Genomic DNA, 12070 nt, shown 5'->3' on the forward strand with positions numbered 1-12070 from the left:
TCAAAGAAAAAAGGTTCTTCGGACTTTTCGAAATCGTCAAAATCCCAATTTTTGCTAATATCTTAAAAACGAAGTCGTAAGAGGTTTTCACTATTCTTCCCCGCAAAAGAGCTACAAAACGTGTCATCTGTTTCGCTCTAGCTCTCTTAGTTTCCGAGATCTCTTCACTTGACATCTAATTTGATACACCCTGTACTTGTCATGAATCGCGATCCAGTATTCGCGATAGATAAAAAGTCTGCCTGACGACAGGAACATGCACGAGAGTCGGAACTAGTTCATAAAAAATTGGATCCGTCATTAGTTTCAAGGAGATTTAAAAGATCGACTATAATATCGCGGAACAAAAAAAAAACGACACGTTGATAGAATAATTATTTGGATGACCTCCGTTCGGGAACCGATGGTAGAGGATGTTATGGCGGCCTACTTTTCTCTAGATTAATGTAAAGGTTCCTCTTTCCGAATGTTCCAATTTGGACTCGGATTTGAAGCGATAACTAATGTTTTAACGAGTGTGGGCTTCTGTTGTACATCAAAATAGTCCTTCTAATATCTGGTTGATTGATGCATGTAGCTGACTGTTTTTTTCTCATTATGTGACACCCGAGGAAATACTGAATTCGAACACAAAACGGTATACAGGTGTGATCCGAAATTGATCCAACAAAATTCGGTAACAGATTTTCGGGACAAAAGTAGGAGACATTTATTTTTGATTCTGCCAGGATGAGATACAGTCCCCCTAAAAATAATCTTCTTTTCTTTTCATCTCAGAATCACTCAGTGATACGAAAATCCCGGAATTTGGTACATAGGAGTTTTATGATATTTGAAATCTCATAATGCTACCTATTTTGGCTATGGATCCCCTTAAGGGCCTTTTTACTGAGCCACAATATATCTGGAACCACTCTAAACGTGAACTCCTTGAAGATTATTAAGCCCTCATAAAGCCCATTCCATGGAAATTTTTTCTCACTTTTGCTATTTTTTGTTTGTCTTGTTTTGAATGAAAAAAATTGTGAAACGTTAGAAAACATAACTTTACAACGGAAAAAAAAATGGAATAGATTCAATATCCTATACCACAAGTTTGTTCTGGTTCGATTGAGGAGTTTATGCTGAACAAAATGAACATTTTCATTGGAAATGGGAAATATTTTTATAAAGTTTGTATCTTTTTCTCTCATTCTCTCGGTGCTTTTGCTGGAAAACTCTGTATTCACCTTATTTGTCGCATGCATATTGTTTTTTTGCTGTTTATAAGCTTATCATGAAATAACCTCTATCTTTATCACATAATGCTTCCAGGAGAAGGATTGTAAGTCGCTTCAGAATTTCATCGGAATTTCTGCGCATAATTTATAATCAAGGAGATAAGAAATTACCTTCTCACTCAATGCTATCACCTTCGAGAAATTATCTACTGTTCCGTCCTGTACCGTTTTCGGCACTTAATTTTCAATTCACCAACGTTATCCTATCGTAATTATCCTAAATAACAATCAAGGTTATTGATAGCGAAGTGTCGAGTTGGAGCAGACCTCCTCATTGGAAATACTATGATATTTTTACCCAAATAGCAATATGCATCATGCTGCCAATGCATGTTCTAGTTCATAATATGCACGAGAAAAGTTATTGGAGCATATAACTGTCCGAAAATGTTGAAATTTTTTAATTTTTACAGTATTCAAGAAAAGATCCAGTCTATTTAGCTCGCATTTCTCCAGAAGTAAAATAGCCATAGCACATAGATTTTTTCAAGAACTCGTCTGAAAGCCATTTATATTAACACTGGGAATCTAGGAAGCTGACTGTGGCAGTTTGGATCTAAAATATCGGGCGCCTTTTCTGTAACTGCCTGTAGATGATGAAGAAAAATGAGATTTTTAAATGATTTTTTCAAATGCTGAATCGTTCAAAATAAAACTGAGGAAAGTATTTCATTCTAAACTTCTAAAGAGTGACTCATTTATATCGTGATAAACTTGGAGTCCAAATGAAACAACAATTTAGATTGCAGCATGCATGATGAACATATCGAAAAAAACCGAACGGACAGAAACCCCATTATTTTTAATTGCCATAGCGGCGTTGCAGTCACTTTAACATGAATAACATTAGTTGATTTTTCGCCTAGTAAACGGGCATATGACTAGATAGTTATATAACAACCATGGCAAATGCCACGAACAATTCGTTTCAGAATAGCGCAATATTCACATTTAGTAAGCGTTAGACCAATCTTTGTATTTGTAAACATTGGGGAATGAATACGTTCATAGTTTAAGTGATTTTACCATACCATTTTACCATTGTTTCCGAATCGGCTCGGTTTAAAATATACAGGCTGTTGAAAAACCATAAAAAAATATTTTTAGTTCTATCTCACAAACGGTTTTATCGAATGAAAGAAATTTCGGAATATAGAAGATATCACCCACGTCTTGCAGTGTTCTCATTATGACCATTACGTACTATAAAAATACCAAAAATTCAAAGAACCCAACTCTTGAAACTAAGTTGGAAGCTATCTAATGAATATTTGAAAGTTTTGTAAAATTAGAGTATTCTTCATATTTTCTCGTATAATGCGCCGTTTTTGAGTAATTTGATGTTGAAAAATTAAAAAGTATCTGTGAAATTAGAAAAATAGTCTACTTTGGCTAATTACAACTCTGTTCAAAAGATCCACAGATGTGCGGTGTCGCAGATTTGGATGGTTTTTCTGAAGGTAATTTTGTTTTTCCAATGGTGGCAAAGCTCATTAAAAATGGTATAGGAAAAAAGTGTTTCTTTTGACGTCAAGAATCTACTATTGAAATATTTGTTCGACTCAAAGACTCAACCTGTATATGCAAACTCCCTGAATTATTTCATCGAGTTGAATCATTCCCCTATTTTCGAATCAGTTGATGTACAGGGTGGGCAAAATTGGTGATACCCGAATTACAACTTTTTCAACCCAACGAGATAGAGGAAAATGAAATGTACATTACGGTCGTCTTTTTTCGAGAAACTAATAATGCCATCAACTGCATTACTCTATCTTTTTTTGTTTTCGAGTTATAGGCCAAAATTAAAATTTCAACCTTGGTCATTATCATTATCTCCGTTTCTGTTTGAGATAGGATGTTGAAATGAAAACATTATACAGACACTTTTTTACAGCAATCCAATGGCTTACTATGATTTTGTCCAATAGGTTTATTTGCTGAGCTATAAGATAAAGATGTATTTTTTATAAGGAAAACAGTAGTTTGAAATGAAATCTGAAATTTTGGCTTATAACTCGAAAACAAAAGAAGAAAGAGGAATGCAGTTGATGGCATTATTAGTTTCTCAAAAAAACACGACATGAATGGTACATTCATTTTCCTCTATCTCGTTGGGTTAAAAAGTTGTAGTTCAGGTATCACCAATTTTGCCCACCCTGTACAGTGTCACTGGATTTTGTGACTTATTGATTGATCCATCAATATGTTTTATGCATATGAGTGTTTTTCTGGGTTTTTCCGAATGTACTCCCAGAAAATCTGTCGAGCATCGAAAACGAAAGTTATTGAGGAAAAACCGCTTTTCGAAAATTTTGAATATATAATAAGATGGGGGTTCAGAGCATTCATAATAATTAATCATCCTGTACAGATACCATTCCGTGTTTTTGATTCCCGAAAATGTGTCTCATAATTATGAAGAGAATGGACCGACATATTCTATTCTCATTCAGGAATATCAATAAATATTCCGGAACGAATCTCGAGAAAATGAGAAAAATGAATCGAAATCATTCAAAACAATGACGTTCTCACATTAGATGTTCTCTTATCAATTCGCACGCGGATTACCGACAGCACAAGGCAATGTTCCATCCGATAAACGTCCTTGTCACAAGTTTAAAATTCAATTATCCATCCAATTTGATCTTTGACCGAAGTTCCATCACCACAACACATTGGGAGTAGTTTCGCTCGACCAACGCCACCGCGTTTGTTGTAAAATATTTGTCGCCATATTGAAATTTCGATAACGAGGAACAATGAGCTCGTGAGTCACTCGTAATGAGAATACCGATAACGGATTAAAGTTTTCTGATAACGTTTATGCGATCAAGTAGCTCGTCATTTGAATGAACACAAAGGTTTTTCGTTAATAAGCTTCGTTTCGATAGTCGGAGATTGGCAGAAAGACGCCAATTGGGAGACTAATCACTTCGTCATAACAATAATTGATATAATTGTTGCTGCAGCCTACTACAAACAGGCTAGGAGATCCACTTTTTAGGGCCGATTTGCCTTAAAAAAAACTTATTATTTCATGAACACTAAGGCCAAAAACACCACTCTTCGCTTTCGATGAGTTAAATCGGTGTTACCCTATTACCGACCTCTGTGATCGTTGCTAACCTCACTTTTGTGAAACTGACAACTGACGTAGATTTGTTTACATTCGCGTTTGATAAACGTCAAAAATCTAGAATTTCTGAAGCTTTTTTTCTCAGCTCAACTCTGACTTATCAGTTTAATTTTGACAGCTTGAACTAGCTTCAATGTTGAGCTCGGCCCAAATTTGAACTGTACAACCGAGGCTTAATGGCAACAAAAGCCATACTTGAATCGGTAAAAGCTAATTTATCCTAAGACTGATTTCATCAACAAATTGTGATAAGGTTAACACAATTTTCTAGGAAAAGAAGGCTATCCGATAGAAAGATTTCACCTTCAATACTATCAGAAGTATTTCTTTTCAACTTCAATCAAAAAATACTCTAGGTAACAACTCACGCCTTCCAACCAGTAATCGGCAATTGTTGTTTTTTGGATTTTCAATTCCAAGTTCAACATTTTCCATGAAATAAAGGGTATTAAAAACAATAATTCTTACTTCTTCTTAAATGATACTTTTCAAAATTATAGAGTCCTATGTCACGAAGAAGTTGATTTGAAATCTGCTTGAATCTTTCTATTGAGCAATATGATTACTGTCGATAGAGTAGATGAATGATTACTGTCGTTCAAAAACTGTGGGATTTTGAGTATCATTATGTTGTTGAAATCTAGTATTTAGTGAATTAGTGACATCAGTTAATCGAATTAAAATAACCCATATTGTGTGTAATTCATGGTCCTTCATACGAAGATCTCATTATTCAAATGTATAATTATTTCTCCTGAGTTAATTAACCCAGCTACTTCCTGTGAGAATCTAATTGATTATTTTAAGGTTCGCAAAGTGCAGAACATGATTAAAGAATACATCATGAAATGTTTTCACTTGAAAAAAATGAAACACGATAACACAAAAGTTTATTATCTTTTGTTTTTAATTAGAATGATCCACACAGGTTTGAATGTAATACAGGAACACCGTGTATCAATCGATGAAGTATTAAAACGCATAGAATAGACACTCCGCGAACTGAGTGATCCTAGAATGAGATATGTAGATTTCTTATTACGTCACTTGAACATGCAGTTCTCCGAGAAAGCTTTCGCGGACAGAGTCTGCTTGCTCTAACTATAAATGTGTGGTCGTATCGAGCCGTTCTAGATGCCCGAAAGCATTTTGGTGGGTTTGAGCTGTTCGGTGAGTTCTTTCGACAGGTTTCTCAAGCCGTGGCATGATAGAGCCAACCCAAAGAACTTTAGCCATGAAAGTATCTACGGAACACCGAAAGATCGGCCAATATTGGGGATTACCTTTCAGCAGTGCGCAGGAAGTTGGTGCTGCAGTGTTCTAATCCCGGTCGTATGAAGAGGGTTTCATAGAACTAGATGCCTAAAATCGTTGATTAAAGGGGAGTTTCATTGCACTGCGACCTTAAGGTCTATTCTAGATACCTAGTGAAGGCATAGTGAAAATCCAAGAATAGACTTTGGTTGTATTATGATACATATGATACTTCCCATAATTGACCTCAGCAGTGTAGTAAAAAATAAAAATGAATGTTATTGACTCTCTGAAATATGCTTTCTGTATGATTATCGTTGCTGCGAGGTCACTGATGTGGACAAATAGTTCTTTACAGCTTTTGTCACATAGAAACAAATCGAATTGTGACCTGCTATGACCATCACTATATCATTTAATCCATTTAGCATGTAGACGAGAATTATTAGTCCGATGGAAGTCTTTGTTTCGAAATCACAAATGTATACAGCCACCCAGGTAGAAAATTTTGGAGTTACCGAATGTGCCCATACAGTTGACTGCTCTTGATAGCCTTGAATTAACTTTTCAAGACATGGCACAGATTTTCGCATGGATTCCCGATGTCCATCGGCTAATGACAACAATTTCTATAAGTACACTAGCATTCACTCGAGAGTTTTCACACTTGAAGCGTTACTGTGACGTCATTGTCTTCAAACATGTCGAGTAAAGGTCGTCAGCTATTCGTTTTTTGCCCATCCGTACGTTAATATGAGTTTCGAAATCACAGAGTAGGGACATTTAATTGATAGGTGAAACGGGTTTGCAAGAAGTTCATTCGGTTTTTTTGTGATTCTAAGTATACGGTTCGAATCTTTGAGTTGCACATAAATTCTAATAGCAATTCCTGTTAATTAAACGGAATGGTCCTCTTGTCCTTTGCCATATTTTCAGATCGGGCTACGTTGAGAAGATACAAGCAGTAGTTATTATATGATACAACTGTATAATGCAGTTATTATGGTATTTTTTTCAGTAAAGTCAGTTAAAGGTGTTGGAAGTATTAATTTTGAATATTTGGTTGGGCAAAAGTGACATTTTCTTTGAATGTGGAGCAGCTGGCTAAAAATTTGAAGACAGAGTATGAAGAAGCATTATTCAGAATCTAATATCAAAACAAAACAAAAATAGAAAAAAGTACCAAGAGAAGTGAAAAGACCATCACAAGGTGCAGATTTTCTCGGTTTATTCAAATGTCCGGTTTGATGAAGACATCTGGGACACCCTGAAGGTATACAGAAATATGAGTACCATGGATTTTCACTAAAATAAAAACTAAAGATTTATAAAAAGACCGATTAATTATAGAAATATTCGTGTTCAACTGACAATTCCTTCCGGTTCGTCGTTTCGTGATAAAAATGATCATATTCATTTTAATGAAACACAAATATTTGTTAGAAAATGAACAACACAGTATTCTTTACTATAGAATTCAGTTTGTTAACTGAAAATATTGAATTATAATTAAATAGTTTTATCAACAAAATATTAAATTTAAATTGGATAAACAACTATTCAAAAGATTAACAGGGATACAAGATACATTACGCTTAGGAACACATCAAGGTGTTTAACAGACTCATAAATAGTAGGTATTAAACATATAATAAAGAACATTGTACAATAATAAAATGAACATATAAACTATAATTCTTCTAAGCACATGTCGTACTTAGTAGGCGAACAATAAATCACAAAAAGGTCAACGAAAACAAGCTATTGTTCAAACGATAACTGCGCGAATAACAATGAAAACAAGCAAAATAGGTAGACTGTTGCTCCAGTCATCTAAGGATACGTCTAATTTGACAGTAATTTTATTGCACCGAATATGCGCGGCAAAAAATTTTTCATTATTGTTGAGATTTTCATACACAATGCCACTCGTTCAGATTTTATCTTTAATATTTCTCTCACTTTGCTGTATCTTTCAACGGACTGTATGTATTCTTCGACTCGTACTGAATAATTATCCACTCAATCAAGGTGGTGAATATTTCGTGAGCAAAAGGAAAACGCTGCCGAATTTACAGCATATTTGTATTTTATTATTTTGGACCCTTAAGTCGCAGCACATCATCCTCAATTCTTGTTTTTCGTTTTCAGAACCGAAGGAATGAAGGGACAAATTCTCATGAATGATTCTCCGAGGGACATCAGCCGTTTCAGGAAACTGTCGGCCTACATTATGCAGGATAACCAACTGCACGGAAATTTGACAGTTGATGAAGCGATGAGAGTGGCCGCCAAGTTGAAGATCGGCAGCAAAACCAACACAGAGAAAGAGAAAATCGTGAGTTGAAGGTTTCGAAACGTATTATGAAATTCTACCAATGGTTTCACCTCAATTATGATTATATTACATCGCTTCTACATCAGTGTCTTGTTTTCGTTAGGTCTTTAAACGTTCGGTATTTGATGAAAATCAATTAAGAATTTGTTGAGAATGATGAAATTACGATATGCTCGAGCAATTCTTCTTGATTAAACCCAATATGAAATGTTCACACTAAACATGCTTTTTTTGCTGAATTCTGAAAATGTTCATAGTCCTATTAAGAGAAAGTTGACCAAAAGATATGTCTTGAAAACGGTACCTATATTATTGTACTAGGGTCACTACTGCCGTTTTCAGTTATTTCTATGATAAATTCAGAAATCAGCCTTAAATAAGTTAGTTCAAACAGGCATACTATACCTATTGTTGTATTGTATTGTTTTTCAATCATTGATAATTCGAAGACTAGCCTATGAATTTATTGACATACAATCCTTGACTAGCAGGCCAAAAGATCCACCTTTTCGGCCGATACTTCATTTTATTATGTTAATGAGGCCAAAAATACAATTCTTCGATATCGCTGAGTTGAATCGGTACTACCAACCACCGTCTGTGATCGGTGCTAACGTCACTTTTGTCAAACTAACGACTGACTAGCTATTTTCCAACCCTCTGAATCTAATTTTTCCTCATACCTCTCCCACTCGGCGCTTACGAAATCAGTATACTGGGTGAGTCTTTAACTCGTACAAATATTTAACATTAGTTTCTTGAGGTCAAAAGAAAAACTTTCTTCCCTTACCATTTTTCCCGAATCGGCTTGGTTTAAAAGATACAGGCTGTTGATAAACCATAAAAAAATGTTATCTTTAGTTCTATCTCACAAACGGTTTTATCGAATGAAATTAATTTCGGAATATAGTTTTTCATTCATTTGATGAATCTTTTTCGAACACAAGATATCACCCACGTCTTCCAGTTTTCTCATTCTGACAATTACGTACCATAAAAATACCAAAAATTCAAAGAACCCAACTCTTGAAACTAAGTTGGATGCTATCTAATGAATATTTGAACGTTTCATGAAATAAAATTATTCCTTTTATTTTTTCGTATAATGCGCCGTTTTCGTGAAATTTGATGTTCAAAAATCAAAAAGTATCTTGGAAATTTGAAAAATTGTGTATTTGGGCTGAATACAACTATGTTTAAAAGATCCACAGATGTGTATTGTCACAGATTTATCTTGTTATTCTGAAGGCAATTTTGTTTTTCCAGGGGTGGCAACGCTCATTATGAAAACTAAAAATGGCAATATCTTTTTATCAGGGCCGAATCGGAAAAAATGGTATAGGAAAAAAGTGTTTCTTTTGGCCTCAAGAATCTACTGTTGGAATATTTGTACGAGTCATATCGGCGAACATGAAAAATTCATTTTTTGCAGATTAACGAAATCTTGGACACGCTCGGGCTCATCGATCACAGGAGGACAATGACCAGCGGTCTTTCTGGGGGTCAGAAGAAGAGGATGTCGATCGCGCTTGAGTTGGTCAGCAACCCCCCTGTCATGTTTTTCGACGAACCAACTAGCGGGCTGGACAGTTCTTCTTGCTTCCAATGTATTTCCCTACTGAAAACCCTGGCCGCCGGCGGCAGGACCATAATATGTACCATCCATCAGCCTTCCGCTCGATTGTTCGAAATGTTCGATCAACTTTATACCTTGGCCGACGGTTACTGTGTGTACCAAGGTTCCACCAGGCAGTTGGTTCCGTTCTTGGGAACCCTAGGACTTCAGTGTCCGTCTTATCACAATCCCGCCTCGTATATCATCGAAGTTGCGTGCGGGGAATACGGAAATCACATCAGAAAGCTCGAAAACGCTATTGGTAATGGAAAACATGATATTAGAGATGGCATGCCTCTTCCCGATATGAAGGCAATCGAAGGACTCAATAACATGAACGAATGGACCAATGGAAACGGAAACATCAATAAGAACTCAAGTCAACCTGCCTATGGTTTTAACGAAAATGTCCTTCTTGAAAAGAAAGTCGATAAGAGCGGTAAGTTTTTCAATTCCTCATATAGCTATAAAAAAATACGAAAAAAGAATTATTTGGATTGAGATAAATTCGTCTTCATCAATTTCTGAAAATTTTTATCTTCAATTTTCAGTCGCACCTATTGCCAACGAAAAAGAAAACGCAACTGTTGAAACGACTCTGCTGGACGAAGTCGTTCCTAAAAACCAACCCAGATATGGAAACTCCGAATTACAACAGTTCTTCATCATCCTAAACCGCGCTCTACTTTTTAGCAGAAGAGATTGGGTAAATTTCAATTTCATTATTTTCGGCGCAAATCCGAATGTTTATGTATTTATTTTTTTCAGACTCTCATGTACCTCAGGTTGTTTGCCCACATCCTTGTTGGTATCCTGATTGGAGCTCTTTACTTTAAAATAGGAAATGACGGTGGCAAAGTATTAAGTAACCTTGGTTTCTTATTCTTCAATATGTTGTTTCTTATGTACACATCCATGACCATCACAATCCTCTCCTTTCCTCTTGAGATGCCTGTGTTGTTGAAAGAGCATTTTAATCGATGGTATTCTCTGAAGTCCTACTACCTCGCAATAACAATATCGGATATACCTTTCCAGGTGAGAAAACTCGTTTCCAGAATGTAATTCATATTCCTTTGATTTTAATAACAACATATTATTATAAACATACCATTCCTTTTCCAGACTGTATGCTGTATTCTATATGTCTCCATTGTCTACTTTATGACATCACAACCTATGGATTCGGCAAGATATGGCATGTTTTTGTTAGCTTGCCTTTTAGTTTCCTTTGTAGCTCAGAGTGTGGGTCTGGTCGTTGGCGCTGCTATGAATGTACAGGTAGGCAGATTTCGATTAAAATCATAGTTTTGGGTTGACTGTAGAAATTCACCTTGTGGTCAGTGAAAAAATATTATTGTTGAAGGCCAGTCAATGCTGTGTTATTATGTATAAACGTCAACGACAGCTGGCCTAATTCCTGGCCCCTGATTAGTCAGTCGTGATTTGCGATGAGGGACATTATTGGCTTGAGTGAACGGAACAGAGTGATATCATAACTTCGAAATCTGAAAACTTAACTCGATATCTGAAGCCCAAAGGTGGGTTGCAGATTTTATTACAGGATATGGAGAATGATTTTCTTGACATTGGGGGCGTTTCCAGATTCACTTCATGTAGAAAACGACGCAATTTCCCTAGAAACTCCTAAATTTATGATCACAGATCTGTGATTGTGAATTTGTTTACATTCACATTTGGTTAACGTCAAATAACTTTTTTTCCGGTATTAACTGGTTCTAAGACTTTCATTAGCCTGGTCTCAACAATTTGACGGCGACACTGGTGAAAGCGATTCCCATAGAATGCTCTTATGGAAGTTATCGATAATCTTTTCAAAGTTGTAGAAATCTTATCGTGATATTTGACGAATGATATCAAAGATTCGAGAAAATTTTACACCATTTACCTAATTATCAGCTCAAATAGGCCAATAATTAATTACTTAAATTATGAAAATTTCTAATGGCATGCAGACATAATATTATAATTCAGACATTAAACTATCGTCACAATTATTTAAATTGTCAGTTAAAACTGAAAGTTTAAACTGGATGTTCGCTCAGTGGTTTCGTTCGTTTTTCACCGTTTTTCCCATTTTTTTTCAAATTCACTCCATTTCTGCCCGTTAATATATTAGGTGATTCTCACGAATCTTCAGTATATATATCTACAATGACTATTTCAATTGAAATTCAGGCCACCTGACCAGTTTTTCAAAAATCAGAAGTGGCCATCAACACATAACTTCACATTGCCATCAACTCAAATATACGAGAAAATAATATAATAAATAAAAAATAACAGACTTAAACAAGGGAACATCTGCGGAGGAAACAATAAAGTCAGTTATTTGTTCAAGTTCAAAATTTGTGGAATTTTCTGAAGGCCTTCATAATATGCATTAGAGTGGTCCGATTTATGAGGACAAGTTTTCCATT

At 35.5% G+C, this 12070-nt stretch overlaps 1 protein-coding gene across 2 annotated transcripts in view; it reads left to right on the plus strand.

Annotated features, from left to right (window-relative positions):
• Window positions 1–12070, plus strand: part of LOC123309122 (ATP-binding cassette sub-family G member 4) — a 35219-nt gene that overhangs the window by 22138 nt on the left and 1011 nt on the right. For both annotated transcript variants that reach the window (XM_044892031.1, XM_044892030.1), the window contains 5 exons: window positions 7828–8014; window positions 9447–10068; window positions 10181–10335; window positions 10398–10667; window positions 10755–10910. In XM_044892031.1, coding sequence (XP_044747966.1) covers window positions 7828–8014; window positions 9447–10068; window positions 10181–10335; window positions 10398–10667; window positions 10755–10910 — 1390 coding nt within the window. The remainder of the gene's footprint in view (window positions 1–7827; window positions 8015–9446; window positions 10069–10180; window positions 10336–10397; window positions 10668–10754; window positions 10911–12070) is intronic.

This window comes from Coccinella septempunctata, chromosome 3, assembly GCF_907165205.1.
Source record: "Coccinella septempunctata chromosome 3, icCocSept1.1, whole genome shotgun sequence".
NCBI classification, from domain to species: Eukaryota; Metazoa; Arthropoda; class Insecta; order Coleoptera; family Coccinellidae; genus Coccinella; species Coccinella septempunctata.